The following is a 15,832-nucleotide window of genomic DNA, read 5'->3' as shown; positions in this document are numbered from 1 at the left end:
TCTCATGGCCAGGTGCAGTGACTCACGCCTGTAATCCCACCACTTTGGGAGGCCGAGATGGGCAGATCACCTAAAGTCAGGCGTTTGAGACCAGCCTGGGCAACATGGCGAAACCCTGTCTCCACTAAAAATACAAAAATTAGCTGGGCATGGTGGTGGGCACCTGTAATCTCAGCTACTCGGGAGGCTGAGGCAGGAGAATCGCTTGAACCTGGGAGGCGGAGGTTGCAGTGAGCTGAGATTGCCCCAGTGCACTCCAGCCTGAGCCACAGAGCAAGACTCCGTCTCAAAAAAAGAAATGCAGTCTCAGGCCCTGCCCCAGGCCTACTGAATCAGAATCTGCCTCCTAGATCCCCAGGTGACCTAGGTGCATATTCAAGTGGGAGAATTACTTGTCTAAGACACTTTTTAAGAGACTCAGCACTTCCTATTTAGTTACTGGAGAAAATCCATCGCTTTGAGGGCTAGACTCAGAACATTGAAGATGGTTTCTTCAGCTTAGAGGTGGGTCAGCCTTCATCTGGGTGTGTCCTCCATGAAGACACAGGCTTTGTTCTGTCCCTGTTGAGTTCCCAGCACCCAGCACCTTGTCTGGCAAAGTAGGTGTTGTGGAGACTCTGGCTGAGTGGCGAGTGAATGAATGAATGAGCACCACCAGCCCTGCTTGTGGCATTGGGACAGAAGTCAGCCTCACATATCTGCCGCCCTGAGTCCCCACATCTCAGTGACTGTATATTTTTCTTATCGCGGAGGCACAGGCTTGGTGCTGTTTTCCGTTTATACTTTAACAATGTATTTAAGGGTTTGGAATTGAAGTATAAAAGAGAGCATGTACTTCCATAATAATAAAGTTTTTTTTTTTCTTTTTTGAGACGGAGTCTTGCTCTGTTGCCCAGACTGGAGTGTAGTGCTATGATGCAGGCTCACTGTATCCTTCACCTCCCAGATTCAAGTGATTCTCCTGCTTCAGCCTCCTGAGTAGCTGGGATTACAGGCTCCTGCCACCACGCCTGGCTAATTTTCGTATTTTTAGTAGAGACAGGGTTTTGCCATGTTGGCCAGGGTTTCGCTATGTTGGACAGGGTGATCTTGGACTCCTGACCTCATGTGGTCCGTCCACCTCCGCTTTCCTAAGTGCTGGGATTGCGGGCGTGAGCCACCACGCCTGGCCTCAGTAATAATAAAGTCTTGCGATGGAGAGCCGTATAGCAGAAAGAGTGCTGGACCAGCCGTTCAGAAGGCGTGGTCCCAGCTCTGGCCAACGCTGACAGTCCATGGCTATTAGGCAGGTCATTGCTCTCAGACCCTAACCTCTCCTTTCTGTAAAACAAGGATGAAAATGTTTGCCCTGCATGTTGTACAGATCGTATGTCCATGCTCTGTAAGTGTGATGCAAAGACAACATGAATTAATGTTTGACTATAGCTCATCCAGATAGTTCACCTTATAAACTTAAATTGCCCATCAATGTTTTTATTAAACCTATACTGAATTTTTAGAAACTTTATTAAGTAATACACATTAACTGTATTAAAAGGAGACAAAAATGAGGAAGAAAATCACCCTTGATCCTGCCAACCACCCACCAATAGCTACTGTTAACATTTTGTCTGTCTTCCATATTTTTCTGTGTAGTTTATTTTATTTATTTATTTTTAAAATGTATTTTTTCTTATATAGCTTTTTTTAATTCTTATTTTTAGTTTTGAGACAGAGTCTCACTCTGCCACCTAGGCTGGAGTGCAGTGGCCTGATCTTGGCTCACTGCAACCTCCACCTCCCGGTTTCAGGCAATTCTCCTGCCTCAGCCTCCCAAGTAGCTGAGACTACAGGTATGTGCCACCACGCCCGGCTAATTTTGTATTAGCAGAGCCAGGGTTTTACCTTGTTGGCCAGTCTGGTCTTGAACTCCTGACCTCAGGTAATACACCTGCCTCGGCCTCCCAAAGTGCTAGGGTTACAGGCGTGAGCCACTGCACCCAGCCTGCACAGTTTATTTTACATGTATATTCTTTTCTTACAAATACTTCATAGTATGTGGTAGATATGTTTCCAATAGTGAATTTTGTTGATGAATTTTATCTGCTGTATTTTGAGTTACGTCAAAAACTTTAAAAAGTGCCCAGAGCCCTTTCTGGATATTCTTTTATTTTATATGCATGACTTGGACTTGTAGTGAAGATTGGGAGGTATGGACAGCCCCTTCTCCACGCACAGGCTAGAGCAATAAAGCTAAAAATAGAAACCCTCTCTGTTATCTTCAACATACTCTGGTGGTTAAATGACCTTATCTTTTTGACCCATTTACTATGATATTTTCTTAGCGGCTGACAATGTTTATCTGTTCTTTTTTTTTTTTTTTTGGAGACAGAGTCTGACTCTGTCACCCAGACTGGAGTATGGTTGCACAGTCTAGCTCACTGCAGTCTCTGTCTTCTGGGTTCAAGTGATTCTCCTTCCTCAGCCTCCCAAGTAGCTGGGATTATAGGTACGTGCTACCACGCCTAGCTAAGTTTTGTATTTTTAGTAGAGATGAGGTCTCGCCATGTTGGCCAAGCTGATCTCAAACTCCTGACCTCTTGATCCACCCTCCTCGGCCTCCCAAAGTGCTGGAATTACAGGTGTGAGCCACCGCGCCCAGCCAATGTTTATCTGTTCTTGTTGCTTTGTACTTGACTCTGTGTTTCCCTTCTCAGGTTTCTGCAATTGAACTCCAAGGTGCAGAATGGTTTGGAAAGTAGCTGTATTCCTCAGTGTGGCCCTGGGCATTGGTGCTGTTCCTATAGATGATCCTGAAGATGGAGGCAAGCACTGGGTGGTGATCGTGGCGGGTTCAAATGGCTGGTATAATTATAGGCACCAGGTAAGAAAATGACTAATCTTTTTTTTTTTTAGGACACTGGCATTCTGAAAACAATTCCAGACACTGTTAATATTAAATAGAAAAGACTTGAAAAGCCATTGACGGACCTGTTAGGCTGGCTGTAACATAGGTGTGTTGGCGAGGATGTGGGGAAATCAGAATCCTCATATGTTGCCAGGAGGATCATAAGATGGTGTAGCCATTTTGGAAAACAGTTTGGTCGTTCCTCAGAAGTTTTGATAGGGCCATCTTTCTGATGCAAGGTTTCTGAACCTTGGCACTGTTGATAGTTGGGGACCAGGTCATTCTTGGTTGTTGGGGGCCGTTTTGTGCATTTGAGGTTTAGCAGTGTCCATGACACCTAACCGTTAGATGATGGCAGCATCTCCTGCTCCACTGTAATAACGCAGAATTCTCCAGACATTGCCCAGTGTCCCCAGGGAGACAGATCACCCAGGCTGAGACCCACTTAGTTCAACATCTTCATTTTAGAGATAAGGAAACTGAGGCCTAGAGAGTGGAGGTGACTTGCTCAAGGTCACATGGCAAGTAGGGACCAGACAGGACTGAGGCCAGGACTCTGGTGACAGGACCCCCAGGCCTCTCTGCCCTACTGCTCTCTCTTCACACCCTCCTCCCCCATCTTTTCCTGGATTTCCCCACATCAGCCTACCAGAAGGTAGAGAGAAGAAGAAAAGAATCCACATCTGAGTGTCCATGAAAAGTCCACCTCCCTGTGGGATGTAAAATGGTGCAACCACCTTGGGAAAGAGTCTGGCAGTTCCTCAAAAAGTTAAACATCAAATTGAACATATGACCCAGCAATTCCGCTCCTAAGTATGTCCTTAAGAGAGGTGAAAACATGTGTCTACACATGAACATGTACATGACTGTTCATAGCAGTATTGTTCATAAGAGCCAAAAGGTGGAAACAAGCCAGATGTCCATCAAAGGCTGAATGGAGAAACACAATGTGATTTATTCATGTAAGAAGATATTATTTGACCATAAGAAAGGAAGAAGTCCTCACACATGCTTCAACATGGGTGAACCTTACAAACATGCTAAGGAGCTAGTCACAAAGACCACATATGTTATGATTCCATTTAAATGAAAGCCCAAATTTGGAAAATCTATAGAGATAGAAAGTAGGTTAGTAGTTGCCAAGGGCTGGGTGAAGGAGAGGCTGGGGAGTAATTGCCGACGGACATGGGGTCTCTCTTTGCAGGAATGAAAATGCTCTAGAAGTAGTGGTGATGAGTACACAACTTGGTGAACATACTAGAAACCACTGAATCATCTGTTTTAGAAGACTGACTTCTATGGTGCATGAACTCTATCTCAATACAGCTGTTATTTTTTTTAAAAGTCATTTAATCTTGTCAGTCTCAGAAACAAATGCTTAGACTTGCAGTATCTATATACTGGGCTCTCTTCTAAGAGCGCTTTACACAGAGTCCTTTAACTCCTGCAGTGGGGTTATGTGCCGTTGGTCCAGTTCTTACTCCCTCTTTACGAATGATTGGACTGAGGCATAGGCAAGGTCAGTAGTTTGCCCAAAGCAGTACAGCTCACAAGTGGTGGGGCCAGTTTTCAAACCCAGGCCAACTGGCTCTGGAGCAGCCCTGTCTGGTAAAAGAGCCATGGTAAATGTTCTAGTAGCCACATTTAGAAGGTGAAATTAATTTTAATAACTTCTTTTTTGTTGTTGTTGTTGAGACAGAGTCTTGCTCTGTCGCCCAGGCTAGAGTGCAGTGGCGCCATCTTGGCTCACTGCAGCTTCCGCCTCCCTGGTTCAAGCTATTCTCCTGCCTCAGCCTCCCGAGTAGCTGAGATTACAGGTCCAGCTAATTTTTGTATTTTTAGCAGAGACCGGGTTTCACCATGTTGGCCAGGCTGGTCTTAACTCCTGACCTCAGGTGATCTGCCCGCCTCAGCCTCCCAAAGTGCTGGGATTACAGGCGTGAGCCACCATGCCCAGCCTTAATATCTTCTTTAAACCAGTATTTCCAAACCATTATCATTTCAACATGTAATCAATATAAAAAATTAATAATAAGATACCAGCCAGCATGCTTGTAGTCCCAGCTACTCTGGAGGCTGAAGTGGGAGGATTGCTTGAGCCCAGGAATTTAAGGCTGCCATGAGCTATTATCGCACCTGTGCATAGCCACTGCGCTCCAGCTTGGGTAGCAGAGCGAGACCTTGTTAAAAAAAAATGATAATAATGAGATATCATGCATTCTTTCATTTTGTACTAAGTCATTGAAATCCAGTCTGTATTTACATTCACTGAATGAATGAATGACTCATTTCTCGAATCGTTTTTGTATGTTAGCCGAATAGGAAATTTGGCTTGATTAAGAAGTTGTTATCATGGCAAAATGATCCCTTCTCCCTTTAATACTTAACCACAGACCTGACCCACGTAAAGAGGAGCAGCCCGCGCACACAGCTGTTCAGCTCTCAGTTTTCTTCTCCCCCTCTAACCTCAAGTTGGAAAGATTAGTTGTGAAATACAGACCACAGAGAGTTAACACGATTACTCATCAACCACCGTGATTTTTATACAACCAGCTTTTAAGAAAATGTATTTATTAAACGTTATTGAGTAGAGGTTTTCCAATTACCCTTTGCTCCCAGAAACCTTTTTGTTTTTTTAGTGTTGCTAATTTCCCTGAGTAAAATACTAACTATCAAAATAGAACAAAGGGAAACAAGGCCAAAGAAGTGGCCCAGACTGAAATATTCGTCCCCGAGTAAGAGAGGATGATGGCCTTAAGGCCGGTGGAGGTGAGATTTGTGCCGATTCACCCCTGCCTCAGCCTGCCCCCCCAAGGGGCTGCTTCTGTCCTCAGCCGGCTGCCATTTGCCTTCTTGACTTTGGAGGCTTATCATTAAAAGAGTGTTCAAAAGAACGGTCTCCACAGAACCTAGGCAGATTTTAAACTTACATTTTCATAGAGGTTTATATTTTCCTTGGATTAACACAACATTCATTTACCACAAGTCTCTTGTTTAGGGAAGAGTGGCACACCAGGCACAAATAAATCATTGCTAAGTGCTTTCCTATGTGTTATGCTTGTTAATTAAACCTTGTTTTGTCTTGACCAAATTGGATTTCTCACTTTTCCATTTTGGGCTGGGATTAAGTGTTTAACGGGGGCGGGGGGCGGGGGGGCGTGGTCTGAGGTGATGTGGGCAGGACATTCTGCATTGTGTCCTGAGCATAGGGTGAGTAAGGAGGGCCCCTTTGGAAGTCGTGGAATCAGAGTAGAGTCTGGGGTGATCAGAGAGAGCTGGAAGAGTGAGGTGGGGGGTTGCATGGATAATGGGGAGAAGGGAGCAGCCAAGCATGAGTGCCAGAGAGGTGTGAGGGTGTGGCCAGCCTGGGAGGGAGTGGGGACAGAGGCAGACCTGGGAGAGGGGCCAGCAAGATGGGCCAGGATGGGCAGAGGGGTGCAGGCACCTGGGAAGTGTGGCGCAATCCCAGAACGAGCAAAAAAAAAAAAAAGAAAAGCTGAGCAGGTGGAAGTGGCCCAGGAGCAGAACTGACTGAAAATGGTACCTAGCTCATTCCTGCTGAGCACGTGTGAGTCAGATGCCGTTCAGGGTGCTGGCGATGCATGTCACCCCACCTGCTCTGCAGTGCTGACATACTGGTGGAAGAAGGCTGCCCTTGACTAAGCGCTTCCTGTGTGCAGGGCTCAGTTCCAAGCACTTGGCACGTGTTATCTCAATCCTCAGACAACCCAAGAGGATAGGTCCTATTAGATCTCCATTGTAAGATGTGGGGGTGGGGCTAAGGCACAGAAAGGCTGGGTAACTTATCTAAGGTCACACAGCCAGTAAGGGGTGGAGCTGAGATTTGAACCCAGGCAGTCCATGCTCCACAGCCCATGCTTATAATCACTACTCTAGTCATGTGGCATGGGTATCTTGGCATTACTTTATCTTTTATTTTAAAATAGTTTCCTTTTTTTGTATTAAAAATTTAACATGTTAAGGTTTATTATAGAAAACTTACACAGCCAAAGGAAGCAGGTCATTTGTAATTAGTCATGCGCCGTATAACAAGTTTGTTCATTGAGGGACCGCATACATGACAAGTGGTCCTGTAAAGTATAGTAGCATATTTTTACTGTACTTTTCCTATGTTTAGATACAGAAATACTTGCCATTGTGTTCCATTTGTCTGCAGTATTCGTGACAGTAACATGCAGTACAGGTGGATGGCCTAGGATTACCACCTGAGCGTTATAACAAACATTATCACCTTAGCTCCACCTCCTGTCAGGTCACCGATGCCAATTCTAATAGGAGCGTGAACCCTATCATGATCTGCGTATATGAGGAATCCAGGCTGCGCACTCCTTGTGAGAATCTAACTAATGCCTAACGATCTAAGATGGAACAGTTTCATCCCGAAACCATTGCCCCTCACCCCTGTGTGTGGAAAAATTGTCTTCCACAAAACCAGTCCCTGGTGCCAAAAAGGTCGTGGACCGCTGGGCTAGACCATCTAGGGTTGTGTAAATACATTCTGTGATACTCACAAAACGACAAAATCACCTCGTGAAGCATCTCTCAGAATGCATCCTTGTCTTTAAGCAATCACAACTGCTACATAGACTCAGTGTTGCTGGCATTGCATTCTGAAAATGGCAAACACGGCAGAATTTTTCTGAGCATTAAAACAGACTTGATGTATTGGTCCGTTTAGTTGAATGTTTTTCACTTGAGGCCCATGGTTTGCAAGGGGTGTAGGGGAGGGTTGTGGAGAATGGGGAGTCAGGGCCCTCTGATCAGGAGCCCCCAGCCTTTTAGGGTAGGTGTACAAATACCTGAACTCGAGGCTGAGAAAGAGCAGTCTCTACAGCAGCTCCAGTTGCCGGGTTTGGGTCCAGAAGTAGATGAGGTCCATCAGGAGAGGGATGGGAATGCAGCTTCCTGGAGGAGAGGCTTGACGTGGGTTTGAAGGATGACGGGATTTCCACAGAAGCTCTTTCTGCGTGGAGGGAAGAGCATCAGCTGGCAGTGGGAATATAAAATCACAGTGAGGGGCGTGGCCAGCACATCGGGTGCCTTCAAGTGCATGTACCAGAGCCCTCCCTGGTGATTTGAAAGAGTGTGGAGACTCCAGGGTTGGCTAATTAAGCAGTTTAGCCTCTTTATCTCAAACCCAGGTCCTTTTTTTTTTTTTTGAGGTGGAGTCTTGCTCTGCCACCCAGGCTGGAGTGTAGTGGTGCAATCTCGGCTCATTGCAACATCCACCTCCCGGGTTCAATCAATTCTCGTGCCTCAGCCTCTCGAGTAGCTGGGACTACAGGCGCCTGCCACCACGCCTGGCTAATTTTTATATTTTTAGTAGAGACGGGGTTTTGCCGTGTTGCCTAGGCTGGTCTTGAACTCCTGGCTTCAAGTGATCTGCCCGCCTCAGCCTCCCAAAGTGCTGCGATTACAGGCGTGAGCCACTGCGCCCGGCCCCTTTTCATCTTGCTACTCTGTCATCATAGTTGTGATGAACTGTCCTCAAATACACTCTCCTCATAGTCATGAAATGGCTGCAGCAGCTCCAGGTGTCACATCCAAACAAAATCTCAAAGAAGAAAAAGAGGGCATCTATGTGTCTTGTCTGTTTGGCTTGCTCTTTATCAGATGCACATCTTTTCTTGGAGCCATGGGTGGACTTTGTCCCGAGTCTTCCTGGCCAGAATTGCATCACGTGCTCATGTTCAAGTCAGTCAGTTCCTGGTGAGGGGAAATGGATTTCCAGTTCACACTCAGGGAAGCTGCTGACCACTTGTGACCACTTGGAGCTGGGTAGGTCATCTGAGCAAAGCCAGGGCCCTGGTGGAAAGGAAGGTGGCCACAGGGCATGCAAGGACAGTGCATGGCCCAGGTAGATGGGGAGGAGGAATCGAGGGAGAAGGAGACCGGCAAGGTAGGGTGAGGGCATGGTGAGGCGTGTTAGGAGGAGGAGGCCCAGTCAGCAACTCCCCCTTTCTTTCCCTTTGACAGAACCTCTCCACTCAGAAGTAGATAAAGGGTTGGACAGGCGCCATGTCACCAATGACAAGAACAGGGAGCTCCTCACTCTGTGTGCTCCTGGCAAGCCCCTTCCCCACCCCCACACACTCAGAGCCTCACCATTGCTGTCTGGCTCAAGACTGGGGCCTGCAAAGTTTTTTTCTATAAAGGGCCAGATAGTAAATATTTGAGGTTTTGTGGGCCAAGGGGCAAAAATCGAGGCTGGCGGGGCCAAAGACAGGCTGGGCAGACTGCAGTGACGGAGGCGAGAGGGAGTGGCCAGGGAGTGCAGGAAGGAGGTGGTGGTGACTCACAGTCTGTTTCTCACAAGCTATTTGTTTACTTATTTAATTTTTTTTTTTTTTTTTGAGACGGAGCCTCAATCTTGTTGCCCAGCCTGGAGTGCAATGGCGTGATCTCAGCTCACTGCAGTCTCCGCCTCCTGGGTTTAAGCGATTCTCCTGTCTCAGCCTCCCGAATAGCTGGGATTACAGGCACCTGCCACCACGCCCGGCTAATTTTTGTATTTTTAGTAGAGACAGGGTTTTACCATGTTAGCCAGACTGGTCTCGATCTCCTGACCTCAGATGATCCACCTGCCTCAGCCTCCCAAAGTGCTGGGATTACAGGTATGAGCCACTGTGCCCGGCCAGATGAGCTCAAAACTTATGGTGTTTTGAGGTTAATCCATGTTGTTGCACAATATCACTTTTATATTTAAAAAAATCCGTGGCCAGGTGTGGTGGCTCACGCCTGTAATTTCATCACTTTGGGATCACCTGAGGTCAGGAGTTTGAGACCAGCCTGGCCAACATGGTGAAACCCCATCTCTACTAAAATACAAAGATTAGCCTGGCATGGTGGCATGCACCTGTAATCCCAGCTACTCAGGAGGCTGAGGCAGGAAAATAGCTTGAACCTGGGAGGCAGAGGTTGTGGTGAGCCAAGTTCGTGCCACTGCACTCCAGCCTGGGTGACAGAGCGAGACTCTGTCTCCAAAAAAAAAAAAAAAAAAAGAAGAAAGAAAAAAGAAATCCGCTTTTATTTTTATTTTCAGCAACAGGGTCTTATTCTGTCACTTAGGCTGGAGCTCGGTGGTGTGATCATAGCTCACTGCAGCCTCAAACTCCTGGGCTCGAGGGATCCTCCTGAGTAGCTGGGACTGTGGGACCATAGGTGCGCCACCGTGCCCAGCTAGTTAAAAATTTTTTTTTATAGAGATGAAGTCTTGCCATGTTTCCCAGGCTGGTCTCGAACTCCTGGGCTCAAGTGATCCTCTTTCCTCAGCCTCCCAAAGTGCTCAGATTACAGGCCACTGTGTCTGGTCTGAAATCTGCTTTTAAAGAGGGCATGGTGGGAAGAGATTAGGAGGGAGGACAGAGGGGACTGTGCAAGGGAATGCCAAGCATGTGGGATATGGGCTTGGGCCCATTCTTGCAGCAGGGCCATCCTTGTAAATGCCAGAGGCAGCACAGGACCTTGGAAAGACCGTGGCTCTGGATTTGCTCAGACCTCAGGTGTCATTCCTTCCCTCCAGTTATGTGCTGTATAAGTTTGAACAAACTACATTGTCAGATTCTTTCTCTGGGGTTGGCAGTGGGCTCAGTGAGGCACACTGCAAAACCCCAGCCTGGTGCCTCACCTCAGCACTGCTCAGCTGTGTGTCGGGAAGTGATCATATATGTATACTTGGCAGGTGAGCAGAGCTGGCTGGAGAGCGGACCCTTTACAGCAACTGTGACATGGGGCATGCCAATGTATTTAGACCTCGTTCGACTTGTCTTTGTTTAGCTGACAGCTGGCCAAGCTGGAGGCAGTACAAGCAGACAGAGTAGGGACAGTTGCCCTATCGGCAAATCACGGGAGGCATTAGGAAGACCAGCGGAACTCCCAGCGCAAGCTATCAAACCAGCCAAGTCACAGTCTCTGTTCGTCATTCCGGAGGGCTCTGCGCCTCTTAGAAGTCTTGCTCAATACCCTCCTCTCGAATATGACCTCATATGACTTTTCTAGGCTTACGTGGGGAAAATACAGTATAGGTCACACGGATTTAGGGGAAGTAATACAAGTAGTAACACCATTTTCACATTGTTTGAGTTGAACCCCACTTGTATCTCTTTTGAGTGCTAGTAAATATTTGACTTAGTCAAAGAACCCCGCTGAGTTAACAAAGGTAGAGGCAACCAAGTGCCTCCAAGGCCCAGAAGAGAGTCACAGCCTAATGAGGAGGCAGTGAGTGTGGAAGATGGGGCATAAGGCACAGTTGGGGTCAGCCATGGCCCTTCCTGAGCTAGTCCCCGTCTGTAAGATGGGGATGAAAGCATTTACCTCTCAAGGGTGCTGGGGGTCCCAAACAGTGCAGGAGTAACAACACAAGGCACTCTGAACCTGCCCCTGCAAAAAATATATAACTTTATTGAGGCCTAGTTTAAGACATATCATCTTAATTCACCCATTGAGTTTAATTTATCTAATTCAATGATTTTTTAGTAAATTTACCAAGTTGTGCAAACATCACTATAAATCAGTTTGATATTTCCATCATCCCAGTATGATCCTTTGGGCAGGCCGGGTGGTGGCTCACACCTATAATCCCAGCACTTTGGGAGGCCAAGGCGGATGGATCACTTGAGGCCACGAGTTTGAGACCAGCCTGGCCAACATGGTAAAACCCAATTTCTACTAAAAATACAAAAATTAGCTGGGCGTGGTGGCACATGCCTGTAATCCCAGCTACTTGGGAGGCTGAGGTTCAAGAATCGCTTGGACCCTGGAGGCAGAGGCTGCAGTGAGCCATGATCACACTGCTGCACTCCAGCCTGGGCAACAGAGCAAGACTGACTCAAAAAAAAAAAAATTGTTTGGGCATATTTGCAGTTCCCACCTCTAGCCCCAGGCAACTGCTAATCATCTACTTTCTATCTCTATAGATTTGTTTATTCTGAACATTTCCTATCAGTGGAGCTAAACAGCGTGTGGTCTTTTGTGTCTGGCTTCCCCTAGTGTCATATTTTTGAAGTTTGTTCACGTTGTAGCATGCATCAGTGCTTCACTCCTGTTTATTCCCAAATAGCATTCCATTGTATGGATAGACCACGTTTTGCCTGCCCATTTACCAGTTGATGGACATTTGGGTTGTTTCCAATTTTTAGTTATTATGAACAATGCTGCTGAGAACATTTGCATGCAAATCTTTGTGTGAATACATTTTTTTGTTTCTCTTGGGTAGGTACTTAAGAGTTGGAATTGCAGGACAGGTGTAGTGGCTCACACCTGTAATCCCAGCACTTTGGGAGGCCAAGGCAGGTGTATCACGAGGTCAGGAGTTTGAGACCAGCCTGACCAACATGGTGAAACCCCATCTCTACTAAAAATATAAAAATTAGCCAGGCGTGGTGGTGCTCACCTGTAATCCCAGTTACTCAGGAGGCTGAGGCAGTAGCATCGCTTGCACCCGGGAGGCAGAGGTTGCAGTGAGCCGAGATCGCACCACTGCACTCCAGTCTGGGCGACAGAGCAAGACTCCGTCTCAAAAAAAAAAAAAAAAAAAAATTTAGACTTGTTGGGTCACATGGTAAATTTATGTTTGACTCTTTGAGAAACTATAACGCTCGTTTCCAAAATCGCGGCTCCACTTTACATTCCCATAGCAGTGTATGTATGGAGGCTCTTGGTTCCCCAGTTATGGTCCGTCTGTCTGTGAAGTGGCAGCTCAGTGTGGTTTTAATTTGCATTTCTTAATGATGGGTGATGTTGAACATCTTTTCATGTGCTGACTAACAATTTGTATATCTTCTTAGGTGAAATGTTTATTGAAATCTTTTGCCTATTTTTGGCTCAGTGATACAGGAGTGCTTTAGATGTTTCAGTACAAGCCCTTTATCCGATATATGTTTTGCAAATATTTTCTCATAGTCTGTTGCTTGTCTTTTCATTTTTTTAATAATGTCTTTGGAAGCACTAAAGGTTTTAATTTTGCTAAGCCAATTTATCAAAGTTTTGTTTTTGTTTTTGTTTTGAGACAGAGTCTTGCTCTGTCGCCCAGGCTGGAGTGCAGTGGCGTAATCTCGGCTCACTGCAACCTCTGCCTCCCGAGTTCAAGTGATTTCTCCTGCCTCAGCCTCCCGAGTAGCTGGGATTACAGGCATGCACCACCATGCCTGGCTAATTTCTTTGTATTTTTAGTAGAGATGGGGTTTTGCCATATTGGCCAGCCTGGTCTCGAACTCCTGACCTCAAGTGATCCCAAAGTGCTGGGATCCCTGGCCTCCCAAAGTGCTAGATTTACAGGTGTGAGCCACTGCGCCTGGCCTGACTTCATTTTTAAATTAAACGGCAGACAAATAATGTCTGTATAACATGTGTACACCTTAAAGAATAATAAAATGAATACCTGTGTACCTTGCACCTTGCTAAAAAAAAAAAAAAATTATACTAGTACCTTGTCCCCTGTCTGATGGACTCTCCTTCCCTTCCCTTCAGAGACCAAGCTTCTGAATTTTTTGTCATTCATTCCTTTGCTTTATAGTTTTGCTGTATGTCTATTTAACTGTGAACAGCATAATGTTTACATTTGCCTGTTTTGACCTTTATGCAAATGTAATCATAGTGAAGGTATTTTTCTATGACTTGTTCTTTTTTTCACTATGTTCCCAAGAGTCATCTATTTTGAAACCCGGGTTGTACTTGTTTGCGTATTTTTTAAAGTTTTTATAGATTCAGGGGGTACATAGATACATTGCATAGTGGTGGGGTTTGCACTTCTTGGGTACCCATCACCTGAGTAGTGGGTTGTAGTTCGTTCATTTTCAGGTATTCCATTTATGTGAACTTATGACAATTTATTTTTCCAGCTGTTGACTATGATTGGAGTTATTTCTTGGCTTTTGCTGTTAAAGTGATGCTGTGAACACTTTCTGGTTATCTGTGGGAGATAGAGTTTTGCTAGGCTATATGGCTAGGAGTAGAATTGCTTGGTTGGAGGGTGTGTGGTTCAACCTCATTGATAATGTCAAGATGTTTTCCAGAGTGGAGTGCCAATTACACTATACTTCCACCATAGCTGTATTAGTTTACTATCACTGCTTAAACAGATTGCCACAGACTTCATGGCTTGAAACAATACAAATTTATTATCTTACAGTTCTGGAGGTAAGAAATGTGAAATGGCTGTCACTGGATTAAATCACGGTGTTGCCTGGGCTGTGTTCCTTGGTGGCTGTAGTGGAGGCTCCACTTTCTCGTCTTTTCCAGCTTTTAGACACTGCCTGCAGCTGTTGGCTCATGGCCCCTTCTTCCATCCTCAATGCCAACAAGGGTCAGTTGAATCTTTCTTACACTGCATCACTTGGACACTGACTCCTGCCTCTGTCTCCACATACAAAAGCCTTTGTGATTACATTAGGCCCACTGAAGGCCAGGCACCGTGGCTTGCATCTGTAATCCAAGCACTCTCTATCCAAGGTGGGAGGATCGCTTGAGCCCAGGAGTTCGAGACCAGCCAAAGCAACATAGCGAGACCCTGTCTCTACAGAACATTTTAGAAATTAGCCAGATGCAGTGTTGTGTGCCTGTAGTCCCAGCTACCTGGGAGGCTGAGGTGGGAGGATCACTTGAGCCCAGGAAGTCGAGGCTGCAGTGAGCTGAGATTGCACCTGTGCACTCCCGCCTGGGAGACAGCAAGACCCTGTCTCAAAAAAAAACAAAAACAAAAACAAAAAAATAAACAAAAATGACATTGGGCCACTGGAATAATCCAGGAAAACCTCCCTATTTTAAGACCAGCTGATTGGCAACCTTAAATCCATCTGCTATCTTAATAACCCTTTACTCTGTAATGTAACGTAGTGCAGGCTTCAGGGATTAGGATGTGGACATCCTTTGGGGGGCTGTTATTTTGCCTACCACAATTAGTGGTTGAGCATCTAACAATCGACGGAGTTTTGCTCTTGTTGCCCAGGCTGGCGTGCAATGGTGCGATCTCGGCTCACTGCAACTGCCACCTCCCACATTCAGGCGATTCTCCCGCCTCAGCCTCCCAAGTAGCTAGGATTACACGCATGCGCCACCATGCCTGGCTAATTTTGTATTTTTAGTAGAGACAGGGTTTCACCATGTTGGTCAGGCTGGTCTCGAACTCCAGACCTCAGGTGATCCGCCCGCCTCAGCCTCCCAAAGTGCTGGGATTACAGGCGTGAGCCATTGTGCCTGGCCAGAATGCCTGGGATCTTTCACTTGAACTCTGTGTGACTTGGGCAGGTCACCTCACCTCCAAAGGCTGCGTTTTCCTTATCCATAATAAAATGGGGATCATTACCTTTATCACGAAGGGTTGCTGTGAGAATTAAACGAGATAAGGCCTACAAAGTCTTAGCACAGTGCTGGACAAATAGAAGCAAGTCAATAAAAATGTTTTCCTATTTATTGAGTCATCCGTTCATCTAATCGCTCTTGAGTGCCAGGCCCTGGACCTCACCCATTCAGCCTTCAAAAGCTGTATACCAAGCACTCATCTTTGTCATAAAATAAGTCCATTTGGTTGGGACATCCACAGGCAAAGTGCCAGTCTGAATGTTCAATGAGCTTTAGTTTTATTGCTGTGCTCAGTGTTGTTTAGAGTGCACTGTGTGTACACCCAGTTGCTCAGGCTGTCTTCCTTGGGGAGACAAATCGCTGGGCACACGCCTCTCCTTATGCTTACTTATGTCTTTGTTCTAGGAATGACAAAATTAAATGTAAGCAGACAGGCAACATTTTTGCTTTCTGTCTTCAGATGATTTGCAAGGCATGAAGTGGTAGTATGTTTCACCTGAGATAAGGATGCAAGCCTGTCTTCACCCTTGCATGGACAGGGAGTTGCATTAGGAACATTTTTCTCTTATTTATAATGTTGTCTTCCTTTGTATTCTTGTTATTTTTTAAAACTTAAGAGCAATTTCT

General features: G+C 46.0%; 1 protein-coding gene across 2 annotated transcripts in view; it reads left to right on the top strand.

Moving 5' to 3' along the window:
- Positions 1–15,832, top strand: part of LGMN (legumain) — a 46,184-nt gene that overhangs the window by 13,436 nt on the left and 16,916 nt on the right. For both annotated transcript variants that reach the window (XM_003832785.4, XM_008958213.4), the window contains exon 2: positions 2,697–2,863. In XM_003832785.4, the coding sequence (XP_003832833.1) occupies positions 2,726–2,863 (138 nt within the window). In that variant the 5' untranslated portion in view covers positions 2,697–2,725. The remainder of the gene's footprint in view (positions 1–2,696; positions 2,864–15,832) is intronic.

The sequence above is a fragment of the Pan paniscus genome, chromosome 15, assembly GCF_029289425.2.
Source record: "Pan paniscus chromosome 15, NHGRI_mPanPan1-v2.0_pri, whole genome shotgun sequence".
Classification (NCBI taxonomy): Eukaryota; Metazoa; Chordata; class Mammalia; order Primates; family Hominidae; genus Pan; species Pan paniscus.
The sequence above is the reverse complement of the archived record's forward strand: the minus strand, read 5'-3'. Positions and strand labels throughout refer to the sequence as shown.